We start from the raw sequence: 15,807 nt of genomic DNA, 5'->3' as shown, positions 1-15,807 counted from the left end.
AAACATAATTTACCAGCCACAGTCTGTGAAAGCTGGGAAAGAATAGGGGGAGGAGCAGGAGGCTGAGGTACCGCCCCTGTTCCTGCTTCAGTGGTTGATGAATTGTGCCAATCGAAAGAGAAAGCAAAAAATGTCAAGAAATCAACCACTAGTGACTAATAAACCATGATTATGTGTGTGACTGAGAGGATTACTGCTAGGTGTAGACTACCATGCAGCTGCACCTGACTTACATTTCTAAAACGAAATATACAACATAAATATATATTCATCTCTGAATATTGCTCACATGCCAATGATTACCCCTTCAAAGATCGCTGACCCTCTGCTATAAACATACGAGAATTTACCCTGCCTTTTCAACAATTCAGCAAAGACTTTTGTATGGATGCCTGTTTACGCCACAGAATAACAATAACAAAATGGGAATTGCAGCTTTTTATCTCACAATTCAGACTTTTTTTCTCAGTATCTCGCAATTTGGACTTTCTCTTTTAAGAATTGCAAGTTTATAAAATAATTCTGACTTCATTTCTTGCATTTCTTAGTTTGTATCGTGACATCGTCATCAACATTGTATCGTCACATCCTGATAGCAATCACTCAGTTAAGTGGTCTAAATGTATTTATATCGTCTGTGGAAGGTGTAGGGCTATGATAAGGTGTCAACGTATGTTTTTACATACCCTCACGTAGAGATCACACATCATCAGCGCATTTCATGCTATGGGCACCGTGATTTGTTGATTCTTCACCGTGGTAAGAAAAAATCCCATACCGTCACAGCACTAGCTGTACGCGTTCATGTTTTTTGAAGGAGGCGTGGCTTTGGAGACACTCTGAAGGAATCGTATGCTTTCAAAGCTAACTCGCTATTGCTAGCCTCTATGCCAAAATCACCTACCCTACCTTTAACCTCGCAATTCACTTTTGCAAGTTGATACCTCACAATTTGGAATTTCTCACAATTGCTAGTTTATAATACCATTATGACCTAATTTCTCACAATTTCAAGTTTTATCTCACATTTTGGAGTAAAAATTCAGATAGCGAGTTTATATCTCACAATTCAGATTTGATTTTCTCAGTTGACATCTTTCATTTTCATAGAGAAAAAGTACTAAACCCAAGATATAAACTCATAATAGCAAGAAAATAACGTCAGAATTGCGAAATAAAGTCACATTTACCCTTTTTACTTTTTTACTCTGTGATGGAAACAAGCTTCCATACTTTTGATATCCACTGTGGCAGATTTGGACATGAATCCAGACATGGACGAAGTACATAGACTACACAGAGCATACATCTATAATGATACACGTACAGCACTATTAATTGCGCTATGGCTGAAGCATCTGTTCACTCTACTCAATGAACGGCAGAAGCTAGACCAATGACAGGTAACGCTCACAGACCAGAGCTAACAGGCTGAGTCAAACAGAGTAAATGATAAAGCTGTAATAAAGAAGACTGAGACGTAGCTAAACACACAGAAGCTAGTGCTTACAGACCTTCATAAGGCTCAGTAATGCCCTCGCCATCTTCTGGGAAAAAGGGTGGGGAAAAAAGCAATCCATTTTGTGTTATGTAAAGGACAATAATGTTAATTTATCCAAATTGTAGTCACACAATATTCTTTATCTGACGTGTTCAAGATGTTTATGCATAAGCCATTTTTTGTGATAACTCTGCTTACTTGTTGAATTTCTGTCAGTTAACCAATGGAAAGGTTATTCTTATCATCAACATATCGCTAATAAATGCATCTGGGTGGCATCTGGTGATCCTAACCTGACTAATTATTCAGGCTTTCTACCCACGTGCCACAAATCTTGCAATTTGGAAGAAGCCTGATTTATTACTCACTTCTGTCCATAGACCCCTTTGGTGGGACTTGCGGTAGCTGCCGACCTCTTCGACTCGATACTGGCGTGCTGGTGGGACTTGTTTGGACCGATCCGGTGCGGGGATTTGCCCTGTGGGACAGATGGTGTGTCAGTAATGAACATAAAGCATTACATCTAAAGAAGAGTTTGTCGTCGAGTCATAAACCTGCCCAAGACAGGGCAGACTGTTAGACTACAGCAGAACACGCTGGTGAGAGAATACTAATAAAAACAAACCTACTAACTATGGTTATACTGGCAGTAGCATCACTTACTAATAATACAATAGTGTCAGAAAACACACTCCACTTGATTGCTATAAAAAGGGACACATACTATGTACTATTAAACAAAATAAGTCAATATTTGGCACGGTTTTCTCAAGGGTTAGTAAAAAACGAAAAGGAAGTAAAAACATTTGGTGAAAAATACGTCCTGTAGATAAGGTACATCAAAATGAGCTGGTACAGCAACCCACATAAGATTGTAGGTGAATCTCATGAAACCTATCAAGTCATATTTCACCCCAATATCAAAAGAAATACATGATAAATAATATTTTCATTTTAATCAAAAAAGGCCTATTTTTAGTATCAAGGATTTCTTGCATTTAACATAATTTCATCAGAAATAAGCACATTCTCCTCTCCCCAACTTCTTACTATAAAAAATATTATTTACATTACTGCAATGGAAACAAATTATATAAAATGTAAATGGTCAAGTTTTACTAGTGTTTGCTGCATTGCTTTTCATTTATGATGATTTGCTGGAAACAATTTTTTTTTGTACAGTTTTTACTGTATATAGTAAAATAATTACTGTTACAAATTCATTTTTTCATTTGTGGGAAAGTTCTTTGTACAAGCCACCATTTAAACTGTTCCAGAACCTCTGTTCTGGAATTTTTTTCTCAATTTTATGATTACATATTATGTGCAAAAGACTTCTTCTTGAACGAAATATAAAAATTATGGAAGCTTGTTTCAGCCACGGAATAAAACAATTAAAAAGCAACTTTGTATCTAACAATTCAGACTTTTTTTTTCACAACTGCGAGCTTATATCTCACAATTCTGTGAAAAGAATTACAAGTTATTTTTCTCAGAATTGCGAGTTTATATCTCAGAATTCTGACTTCATAACTCAAAAAAGCCGAAATGTGAGAGAAATTACGTTTTTTTTTTTTTATTCAGTGGTGGAAACAAGCTTCCATAATAAATATAAATGAGAAATTATATAGAAATAGAATTGAAGCAGAAATGAAAATTAACATTTAAAATACTTAGAATTACAAAAATAAACCATCTGGACAAATACTGTGAAAAACAGGCTTAATTTTCTTTTTATAAAATAATTTCTTATATTATCTTCCAATTTTGGGGCAAAATATGACCCAAAAAAGTTCTTCACACATGTTCTTTTGTGTAAAACTACAGAAAAAGAATAACCATTAAACTAATTTCACATATTTGACCATACAAGAGCATGCATTTAGTAAATATGTCACAGTCATGTGCATTTTAGCCACGTAAACAAATATATACGTTTAAAATGCACATCAACTCCACAGTAAACACAATGATATTTAAAGCACCTTTTGAGCTCAATGTCACATCTGCTTTCCAATGATCGTACATGTGCTTCACATCTCAAAGTAAATTGTGGCACATTCAAGAGCTACTGCGTCTCTTGCATCAGTGAAAATTCATGCGTAAATCTGAACATTTATGAAATTTCCTTGTGACTTATGATGTGCCGGGCAAATCGTAAGTCAAAAGGTTTTATGGTGTCTCAAAAGGTGTGATGGAATCAGCATCAGGAGAGGTGCTTGTGGCTGCTAAAGCTGCAAGGAAAGTGAGAAGGCCTAAATGCATGAGCACACGGCACTCGTAACAGCCCATAACTCAAAGCATAAACTGTTAAACCACAAATAAATAATGTTAGTAAACACAAAAAAAAATAAAAAATAATTCAAACGAATAAGAAAGTAAACCATACGATGCCAGGTACACACCATTATATCTCAAGAGGATATAACAGGTGTGTCTATAATTCAAATGAAAAGAAGTTAGTAGCAACCATCATCACTACTCACTACTCTATAAATGAAGACAAATCAAAAACAGCATCGTTACAACAGGGTTAAAATAAGAGGAAGTGGAGAGAGGCATTCCAGGTGACAGGAAGCAGAAGGCATGGTTTCGTTTAGGGCTTTAGTGCTTGTTGTGATGGGTCTGGGTCACCTCGTTAAGGCAGGAGAGGGAGGAGCGGATCTCCCTGACGGTAAGGACGGCATGGATCTCATGTAGCCGGAGTCGGGCCGCTCGGACGAGCGGGAGCGGGTGTAGACCGGTCGATCCATCATGGGCCGCTGGTCAGCTGACCTGGACCTGTAATGGTCATGTCTGTCCACCATGCTGCGGCTATACCTGCAGAATGTTAGTCACAAAGCCACGCTCAGCAGAGCCCCACTGCATCATGGGATCACAGGGCATCAAATGCTCTATGATCGCAGCTCATTAGGTTCCTGTGAAAGGATGTCGGTTGGCTAACATTTGGCAAAAAACAAACCAAACAAAAGTGGCTTCGAGTTTCAATATGGGCTGCTCAGGGTCATCAGCATAAACAGAAACTCATATAGAAATACTGAACTGAAACAACCAAAAATAAGAGTTAACCAAGGTAGGCAAGGTGGTTAAAAGTTAAAGAAACAAACAAATAAAAGCTTCTGGAATCTGCTGCAAAGAAAACAAGTGAACACATTTCACACTGACATAACAATAAGCCCCATGACTACAGTCTACTCTACTCCTCTGTACTCTACCTACATGAATACTTCTACAAATTCTACTGTATTACCTAAGATCTTCCTCAAAGTGCTCATTGTTAGCTGAGAACTCTGGAATATGGTCATCTCTATGAAGGTGCATAAGAGAAGAACATGAAATGGCAATTTAGCATCTCTCATAGCTGTCAGGAGTTGCTAAATAGCCTCATTACACAATATACCCTTGTGAAAAAGAAGTGCGCTTACTTGTATTGAATGAGCACTTGAAGTGTACTTCAAATCTTAAAAGTATTTCCATTTCAATCGGTCACGTTCGACGTTCGCCCTTCAGGGAACGAGGGTAACATATGTAACCAAGATGATTTCTTGATAAACTGTACTTGCGGATAATAGAATATTAATGAAAGTACATTAAAGTGTACTTAAAGAGAGTACACTTTCATGACTGATTCTAAACAGACTTAAGTAGGCTTAAAAGTTTTATTTGAAATCATTATGTTTTAATAATCTTTTGTTGTGCTTTAAAAAACAACACTTATACAGAACTTAATTGTTTCAGCCAATTGCATTCAATATAAATCTAAACTAAAATACATTTTAATTTAATTGCAATTAACATGAAATTAAGTGTCGGAAAACATTACATTCAGTTCACACTTAATATGTTCCTTTTAAAGTATATTATTTCCATAGTAAGTACTCTTTTTAAAAGTATGCTATGAAGTGCACTTTCTTTTTCATAAGGGTTTATAGATAATAAAACTTCAAAATAAACAATTAACTAAATTTAAAAGCTACTAATGCTGCTAATGGTCAAATCAAGGATGTGACAGTGAAGATTCTGACATCTTCTATTCATATAAGCAACATGTGATTTGTTTTTCACTGTGCTAAAGCTGCCATTTACCAGAATATCAGAGAACATTAAATAATGCTGTAAAAATGTAAAGGTCACAGGATAACTAAAACATCTAAATTGAACTAGGGTCTGCACTGAAAGGGTCTACTGAAACTATTTCACTCTATGTAATAATACCTTTCTGTATCTGTGGAAGGCTCAATTTCTATCCTGGGGCACGTCCTACCGAAAAAACCAACCTCAGTGTGTTAGTGCCACACTTAGTACATGATATTCAGTATTTATTTTCTTGAAAAGATATAACAGGTCAGTGTTTGAGAAGATAAAGTCTCAAATCCAAAACAGGGATCTAGACACAAGGTCTCAGTGGGAACATAAATTGGGTATCTGTTCCTGACAGTTAATAACTGATGAGTAAAAAGAAAGAGAGTTTGTGATGTGTTGTGGGTGTTTATCTCTACAGAAGTCTTACCTGTAGTCCCCACCGGTTCCATTCATGACATGATTGGGCCATGGAGTAGATACATGATTGGGCCCATTGTAATATCTTTAAATGGAGGATGAAGATCGAAAGATTGAAATGAAGAAAGGAAAGTATGATTAGAATGAGCAACAGCTGAATTAGAGCAAGGGGTGAGAGAGTTATGTCTGTAACTAGTAAAATAGTCCACTTGGATACTATTACGGATGCATAAACAGAATGCATGTCTCAACTTATTTTACCTCTCAGGTGATTCAAAAGAGTCACTGTAGGTAGACATTTGTCTATCTCTCCTCATCCTCCTGAACACAAAATAACACATAATCAGATCTATGTGTCAACATAATTCTACTTGCCAAAAAGAACTCCAATGCAGCCGCAAGGTGCTATAGATTCACATTTGCTCACGATAACAGCTTTTTTGTTGTTGTTGTTGTTCTCAAGATCTCGAGTTAGTTATGTCATTATATGGCATGACACATCACTCACAATTGTTCCAAGATAATGGAATAATTATTCAAATTCATAATTAAAAAAACAAAACTGTTTGCTCAAGATCTCATTTACTTTTATGCATTTGGTAGACACATTTACCCAAAATGACTTGCATTGTATTCAAGGTATACATTTTATCAGTCCATGCACTCCCTTGTGTTTCGAATCCATGACCTTGGTGTTTTGCTAGTGCCAACGATGTGAGCTACACCAATTATCTCAGGAAATCAAAGATTTCAAAGAAATAAAAGATTGAAACATTTTTTCTTCAAAGAATACAAAATTTCGACACCACAACGCTAGGTTGTTGTGGGTGGTTCCCAGGGAGTTGCTAAGGGGTTCATATTGCTATATATTGCTATAGGTCAAAGTCAAACAAGCTTTTTATAGATTATAGATGATTTTTATAGCAATTTATAGCAATTTGTCTCATGTCCCAGGCAGTGCTGGGTAGATTACTTACAAATTGTTATCCGTTATAGATTACAAATTATATAATGAAAATCAAAGTTAGTAACATTACATATTTTAGTTAATGTATTCTTTCTGACTACTTTTTTGATTACTTTTATATTACTTTTGACCTAACTCATTTAGTTTGGGAATACCTGCATTACATGTAAATATGAATTACATTTTAAAGTGTGTGTTTTTTTTAAAAGCCTTCCAAAGACAGTAATAAATGGTAAAAATGACTAATGAATATTAATTAAAGTGTGTTCATCAAAAGTTGATTAGATATGCAAACACTCCTTACAAGTGAAATGATTTCTGTAAATTCAGTGGTCAAGTGCCTCTCAATTTTCCATGTTATTATAGCCACTTGACTAGTGACTGATTTGCGACCATCCACAAATCGAGAAGACTTTACAAACATTTATACATGATAGGCTTAAGAAAGGAAAATGGAAAAATCTTGTCAACAAGCAACATGGTTTGAGGAAATTGCATTTCAAAATGTCATACTTATTATTACTAAATCTTAAGTCTTAATTGAATATTTTGATTCCCAGGGAATGCCTGAAATGATAACATACATACCTCGATTGAAATGTAAGATGCTTTAGATAAAAGAATCTGCCATGTTTATGGTTACATCATGGAATACTCTAAAAAATAAAAGTTCCAATCTAAAAAACCTTTTTCCACTATAAATAACTTTTTTGTGGAGTGGAAAGATTCTGGATGTTTAAGGTTCTTCATGGAACCCTAGATGACAATAAAGAACCTTTATTTATAAGAGTGAAGAGATATGGAAGTATATTAAAGTGTGGTCACATTTTCACATGCAAAATCAAGTCATTTCAATAGGAATCCACACGACTGGGAATTTCACGTGAGGGTAAATTCCCACACAGATTGGGCAATGGTGTCAAGTTGGTTATGAGAACTCTCTCCATTAAACAACAGAAAGCTGCTTGGTTTGAAAGTGACTTTTGTGTGAGCTGTTTCACATACGCACCTTTTTTGCCCTCAGATTTTGCCAATGTGAATGGCGCAAAAATTACATGTGAATCTAACACACCTTAGGGCTTCCGAACACCAAAGCTGGCAAGGTCTACTCCATAACATCTGAATCTCCACTGAGCCTACAAACACATCCTGAATAGATTCAATTCCATATTTCTGAGGGGTAAATAATATATTTATATATAAGCATGGTGAACATCCACTGCAGTTTTTTGACTGACAGTTATGTCATAGAGTGACGCTAGTTGGCTTGGGATCGAAAGGGCTAGTGCTCAGTCATCAAAACAACACAAGCCATCCAGCGAGCAGCTCTGAAGATACAATTCATTACACCACAGCGGGAATGGTGGAGTGGGAGCTGCTAAGGACACATGCATATACATTTCACAAATTTCCTTTGGGAAATATTGCTCTAAGATTACTGGCGTACTTAGCAGCATAGTCGGCAAAGTCACAATCTGAACGCTATCATCTATGTTTACCATAATGACTCCATATCATTATGATGATGGCACAAATCTTTCTCAACGGGCAGAGTACTGACGCTACAGTGACACTTTAATTTTGCCACTGTTCAAACATTTACCACATTTCTGTAAAAAAAATTGCCCATTTGACTGTTACTGTTATTGTCTCCTTTTCCGCTGGAAAAGTAAAACTGGAGACATAAACGTAAAACCTTTTGAGAGGTGCCACTAGCTAACCCAAACTACTATCCGTGTCACTAATATGGAGCATTATGAGAGCAAAAGTGAACCGCTGTGGTTTACTACCTGTCCACGCTATTGTACCCTTCTGAGTATGCACGGGCCATCCTAGTGGAGCGCAGTAACCTGACCGCATCTTCCCGATAGAGGGGGCACATACTATGAGTCAGAACAGAAAGTGAGAGTGCAGTAGTTAGAGACGGGTGGGACAATTGGGCGTTATCTGGGTGGTAAGAGGGTGGGACACCTTTTTTTGGCACCTCCTCTCTGAAAGAAGGAACAGGTGAAGATCACCCAAAGCACAAAAGCAGAAATCAAGTAACCTCAAGTCAAGAGAACTATCTAAGCTATCAAAACAATAATTTGTGCAAACACCAGCAGCAACAAAGATTTGTAAAACCCACAGAAGTGCAAATGTAGTGCTTTTCCAGTGGTGCGAAATCAAAAATTTGAAAGCACAACTACTTGCGTGTATTACTATCCCACACTAGCAAATACTAGCAAATGCACAACACTACACTGTGCTTTTTGAAGGAATTCTGGGGTGAATTCACTAAACAGTTTGTGCCTTTTTGTACGTGTCAAAAATACCAAAAGACACAAGCCTTTCAATGTGCATTATAGATTGCACTATTTGCAAAACTGTTAGCTTGGTGCAAGTTAAAGGCTTAAGCATAATTTGGGGTTTACATGTAAGATAGGGTATGTTTACAGTGCGCATTGTGTAAATATCGTCATCTGTATATTACGCGTGTACTGTACGTTATACTCTGTAGAGAAACAATGCAGATTTGTCAAAATTGAAACTTTATAGTGCACATGGGTCAATCGCCTGTGTTTGTGCATGCTATCAAATGGAGTATACTTTGAAAGACGTTCGGCAGGCGATAAACTGAATCATTTAATAGAGATTTTTGTTTACATTTTTTACTATTCATGGGAGTAGTAATGATGACCAAATGATGGAAATGAGCGATTATTGGAATTTGATTACCAGGCAAATTTCAAGAGATCATTGGGTGTCTGGATCTCTGTGGCTCAGCGATGCTGTACAATTCTAGTAAAAAATTGCCTAATGAAAATTAACCTTGTTTGTTTGCTGCATCCTCCACAATATAGCACTCAGAACTGACCCGAAAGAACAGAACTACAGTGTGCAAATCGCTTTCAGCACAGATTTTTGTGTTGCCTGATCTGCATGATTTGTGAAAAATGAGTCAGGCGCAATTCATTCATAGTGAATCCCCAAAGGTTTTAATACAAGATTTGACCACAGAATATCACACCATTGTTCAACAGTTTAGGGTCAAGAAAGTACATGCAGCAAGAATGCATTAAATTGATTTTTTTTTAAAGTGACAGTAGTGATTTATATTTCAAATAAATGATGTTATGACGTTTCTAGTCATCAAAGAATTCTGAAAAAAATATGAATCCCAACTGTTTGCAACATTGATAATAATAAGACATATTTCTTTAGAATGATCTCTGAAGGATCATGTGACACTGAAGACTGGAGTAACGGCTGCTGAAAATTCAGCTTTGCCATCACAGGAATAAATTACATTTTAAAATATATTCAAATAGAAAAAGAGTTCTTTTAAACGGTAATAGTATTTCACAATATTACTGCTTTTTAATATATTTTAAATCAAATAAATGCAGCCTTGGGGAGCATTAGAGACTTTCAAAAACATAAAAAAAAATCTTACCGATCCCAAACTGTTGAACAGTAGTGTATTTTGTCCCTCAGTTTGTACACAAAACAAACAAAAATCACATTTACAGAAATAAATTTACAATGGTATATAAACAGACATAACATGTATGTTATAATACTCTTTTAAAAACAAAGTATTTCATTAAGTATAATATTACAATATGCGTGTTAAAATGAGATCATGTGAAGCCAGTAACCTGTTAACTTTTCTGAAATTAACAAGTTCTTTAACAAAATTAAAAGCATTTCTTCTAAGGGTGCGTTACGACTTAAAGTTCATTACTGTAAAAGCAATTTTTGTTTGTTTTTACAAAACAAGGGTTTTGCTAAATCATTTCAATGGTAATGGACAGTTCTTCACATATTATGTTGATCTACGTAGGTCTTTCCTTGTATTGAAACCTGAACATTCTTTTAAGGTGGTAAGAATGTGACCGTATCAGTAACAGAGTAGTGCTGAACATTTTCTCATGTAAAAACATGACTCTATCATCCTAAGATGAGATCTATAATGTATGAGTGGATTAATTACATACTTATTATGACTTAATAAAGCGATAGAACAACCTCGTTTCTTATACAGTGCTATGTGTGGGCAAGCTGTCACCTGTCAATCAGCAAGCAGCAGAGGGTAAGTGGGTGGGTGAAAGTGAGATGAGTGCTGTGATTGGACAGAAGGGGGAGGTGAGCAGGGGCGCGTAAGGCTGCTCTGGGGTAACAGAATACCTGGGGTCCTGGATAGCGGGGTCGATGGTTGGCTGTCTGTGTCTGGTTCGAGGAGGGAGGGTAAGATACTGGCTGCAACCACAGGGAGCAAAGAACAGAAATATGGCTGAATGGAGCTATTGAATATGGAGCGATGGAAAGATAACAAAAGCGAGAGAGGCAGAGATTGACGGATAAGAAAAAAGTGTGATGTCAAAGAGAAAGGAGGAGGAACAGATTTTTTTCCTGTTTTCTCAAAATTCTTCCTACGGTTCTCTCTGTGCTGCTGGCACATCATATTTGTCACACTGAATTTCCGTAATCACGTTAACTGAAATGATGAAGGTATTTGGCAACATTCCCATTTATGTTCCCTGTATCAGAAAAAAGGCAATCTAAGACACAACGAACTTCTAAGGGCACAATAAACACAAGCGCTGGTATATAAACCGTCACTATAAGATCGGCGGTATCTCTAGCGCGTTACATGACACATACCTGTCTGGTGAGTATCTGTCTTCAGACAGGCGTTGTCGGGGGCCATAAAGCGAGGGTGCTCCTCTCACACCGTGGTCTAAACTTCGACTGAAGGAGGGGAGAGAAAAGGAGAGCCCTGCTATGACAAGGAGCGCCAGCAACAGAAGTACCATATTTAATTTTGAACAGCGTTATTTTAGTATTTTGTAGATTAAATTATATTTTATATTGTTGTTCTATATTTTTTTCCTCTTTATTTCAATTAGAGAAGACTTTCTTTTTTTTTAAGTTTTAAATGGAACAATTTATTGGACCTTTAGACAAAATATTGTCTTTTAAAATAAATACATGTTTTACTGTAGGTTTTGTCTCATATTTGTAATACATTTATTCAGATGAATAAAAATATGTAATTTGGTGCAGTTTCTAATATTTATATGGCCAAAATGTAAGATGAAATTATTATATATCTTGTAATGTAAATTAATAGGATCTTTACAACAGCATGGCAGACTACGTATATAAATTGCATATGAATATTAGTTGTTACTCTATATCTCCTAATAATGTCTTAGTAAGATGATATTTAAATGCTTATTTTTATGATCAAAGCTCTGTAGTTTTTAATGAGGGGGGAAAAACATATAACGCTATGAAATACAATGATGATTGAGAGATGAACAAATAAACATTCCTCAAAAGCCTGATGTATCATATTTGATACTCATATAGGTATGGATAATCAAGTGAACCTAAGTTGCTTCAGTCCAGTAAGTGTTCATCTTGAAATATTATTAACAACATAAAATTATTTTTTACGTTTACTTTGTAAAAATCATTAAACATTTCACAGCAAAAAGACCAGGATCTGAAGGGGGCTGTTCGTACAATAATACTAAAAGGCCTTTTACTTGTTAAAAAAGTATAAACTATCTATCAGACTAAAGAAGGAATATAGATTGTGTACAACAGGTTTGTTGGCAGGTTTTGGTCATGTTGATAATTTAGAGGCCTCAGATTTGTGCCTATCAAATATTTTACTGTAGGCTTTATATATTTAGGGTTAATAATCTTATTATTTCAAAGATGTAAAAATCATTCAAAATAATCAAAAATATTGAAAACTTGAAGTGCCTTTTTTGGACTGGGGAGGAAGGTTTGAGTTCTGAAAGTTACCGTACGTTTTTCATAGCACATTGAACCCTCATTTCAAAAGATTCCTCATGATATGACCCCTTTATACATAAATCGCTCATATGTGTATTTCGGTTGCTGATTACCTTTGTGGGGGAGGAACGCTGGGTGAGCGTGAACGTGTGCGGCTCATGTCTGATCGTGAACAGTGATTGGATGACATCACCTGCTCAGGTACAGACAGAGTGGAGCTCTGGAAATCCCTGCCATTGTGCCGGTAATCTGAGGCAAACACAACGCAACACACATTACATCAGTAATGCCATTTAACAACTGGTACAAAATAATAACTCAAACATTCAGTGAAATAAAGGAGCACTATAATTATTATTATCTAATACAATGACATTCTGACATTTTTGGAAGTCCAAATATTTTTTTGGGGGGAACTGTATGTCTAATACACAATGAAATCAACACTTTAAGAAAATGAAAATGCAACGCCTTGAAAAGTGAACACAACCGTTAAGAGTCCTGTCACAATGTCGGTGTGAGGATTTTCCTTATGCTAAGTCAGGGTAGACTAAAGTTCACAGTAATCGTCTCACTGACAATATCCTTTAATTTGATTTGTTGATCAGCATGTGTGAAGGCACACAAAGGCCGGGGTAGCGCGTGTGCAATCAGACACAAAAAAAATGTATTCCAAAGACAACATACATCCCTCTGGAGTTTAATTTATTTAGATTAGATCAGGTTGTGTGTTCAAATGTTTGAGGTCAGTGTGATTTAAAAAAAAAAGAAAAATAAATTAATACTTTTATTCAGCAAGAACGCTTTAAATTGATCAAAAGTGACAGTAAAGTCATATATAATGTTACAAAAAATGTCTTTCAAATAAATGCTGCTCTTTTGAACTTCCTATTTATCAAAGAATCCTGGGGAAAAAAATGTATCACGGTTTCCACAAAAAAGATTGAGCAGCATAATTGTTTTCAACATTGATAATAATAATAATACAAATTTCTTGAGCAGCAAATCATCATATTAGAGTGATTTCTGAAGGATCATGCAACATGCACTGAATTTAATTGAATAGTACTGAATAAAATGCTTTCAAAGTCTTCAGTCCTCTAAGTACAGTGTGGCACTAAATCAGAGAAAGGTGACTTCGCTGTACCTGAGATAACACCAATCCCATCTTCACAGTCGTAATCAGAGAACTCGCTGTCACTGATTCTCTGTGACCCTGAGAGAGAAAGAGAGAGAGAGAGAGAGAGAGAGAGAGAGAGAGAGAGAGAGAGAGAGAGAGAGAGAGAGAGAGAGAGAGAGAGAGAGAGAGAGAGAGAGAGAGAGAGAGAGAGGAAGGGTGGAGGAACAGATCACGAGGGTCATAATAAAGAAAAGACCCTGTTAACGTGACCGTCTGTTGTAATCCACAGGACGGTTCATGTGAGGTTAAGTAATCTAGCTAGGGTCATAGCACAGCAAACACACATACTAAACTAGCATCATGTTATCATAATTTATTATGATTTATTTATTATAAGGGATGCACCAATATTGAGATTATGACATTAATATATTGTTTTAATTAAAATTAATAATTTCTATAATTTGTTCATATATTTTATAATAATTTTTATTATAAAAGTATTAATGATTTTTTATGTGGCTGATATGATGTCTGATATTATAAATATATGCAGTTTTGCCTAACATTTTTCTTTTCTTTTTTTATACAAAAGTAGCTTTCACTTAAGCAAATCTTTCCCTTTTACATTTTAATTTAATTGTTAGGCATTAAAAATGCTTTTTACTTTTGAAAGCTTTTTTAGAATGTATACTTTGAACTATAAAAAAACCCCCAATATTCTGATATTAAATATTATCAACCTAAACAGACTGATAATTTAGAAATGCTTAATTGGTCAATTTGTAGTGACGTATTACAGTATTTAGTAATACTTGTTAACATTATATAAAAATAAAATAAAATAAAAAACTCTTCACTATAAGTTACTTTTAGCTCAAGTCCATTAAATAATATTAACAGATGCAAACTATTGATTTTAATAATGTATTAGTAAATGTTGTAATTAATAGACCTGAGAATATTTGACATGAAAACCTGGACTAGTTTGGGAAAGTGAGACACTATTGATGATGCATAATTTGCAGGTATCACAAAGTGCATTTGTTTCTAATGATATAACTTTAGGCACGAAGCTCCTTGTATTTCTTACAATATATCCATGGCAGTCTATTTTAATTTTAAAGTTTAAGCTGACACTTTCTCATTTGTTTCATTTCTACAGTGGAAAAACAGCTGCAGCTCATGATAAAACTTGCACTGATAACAGAAGCATACTATGGTTCAGACCCAAACAATACAAGTCAGCGTAAGTAGAACCAAATGTGAAGCAGCGTGAGGTTCGCTATCGTTTAGTTTGAAATCAAAATAGTGAAACACAGCAAACATCAACCACAGAAAGGTTTGTGAGAGGCTGGGAAAAGCGTTAGCAGTCCATACATAGATCTGCTCAGGAACGGCTTTTTACTGGGCTGATTTGATATTTTTTAATGGTGAAGATAAAGCCTAAAAAGGCAGATAAGCTTTAAAATGAGGATTGGTGGCATGTAGCAGCAGCGATGGGCATTAACTCCATGCAAGCTGTGTGGAGTAGTGGGGGTTTCTGAAGAGTATGAGGCGGAAGTGAGGGGAGATCACACTTTGGACAGTGTAGAGGATAGTAATCACATTGCTGGCCAATCACATGCTAACTGGAGCAAGAAGGTCAAAGTTACCTGAGTTGTACAAATACGGGCTCTTGACTGGAAATGTGTCAGTGGTGGATAGATAGTAATATTTTTTGAAGGAAACAAAACATGAAAACAGGAAACACATCAACAAAAACAAACATGAATAAAATGTAATGTCCAAATTTATACAAATTGATCCTTTGAGAATTCCCAGGTTTTGATTATATAAAAACAATACAGAATATAAAGGACATTCATACCACAGCAGACCTTTGAATTTGCTACATTCAAATTGGTAAAGTACTGTATTCTGATT

General features: G+C 35.7%; 1 protein-coding gene across 1 annotated transcript in view; it reads right to left on the bottom strand.

Moving 5' to 3' along the window:
* Positions 1 to 15,807, bottom strand: part of rims2b (regulating synaptic membrane exocytosis 2b) — a 107,435-nt gene that overhangs the window by 45,976 nt on the left and 45,652 nt on the right. Inside the window, exons 13-21 of the mRNA XM_079829520.1 lie at positions 15,537 to 15,563; positions 13,909 to 13,977; positions 12,875 to 13,010; positions 11,616 to 11,702; positions 11,139 to 11,210; positions 6,263 to 6,322; positions 6,012 to 6,086; positions 4,136 to 4,321; positions 1,870 to 1,979 (exon numbers count right to left, since the gene is read on the bottom strand). Of these exons, the coding sequence (XP_079685646.1) occupies positions 1,870 to 1,979; positions 4,136 to 4,321; positions 6,012 to 6,086; positions 6,263 to 6,322; positions 11,139 to 11,210; positions 11,616 to 11,702; positions 12,875 to 13,010; positions 13,909 to 13,977; positions 15,537 to 15,563 (822 nt within the window). The remainder of the gene's footprint in view (positions 1 to 1,869; positions 1,980 to 4,135; positions 4,322 to 6,011; positions 6,087 to 6,262; positions 6,323 to 11,138; positions 11,211 to 11,615; positions 11,703 to 12,874; positions 13,011 to 13,908; positions 13,978 to 15,536; positions 15,564 to 15,807) is intronic.

This window comes from Gobio gobio (assembly GCF_949357685.1).
Source record: "Gobio gobio genome assembly, chromosome: 11".
Taxonomy (NCBI): Eukaryota; Metazoa; Chordata; class Actinopteri; order Cypriniformes; family Gobionidae; genus Gobio; species Gobio gobio.
The sequence above is the reverse complement of the archived record's forward strand: the minus strand, read 5'-3'. Positions and strand labels throughout refer to the sequence as shown.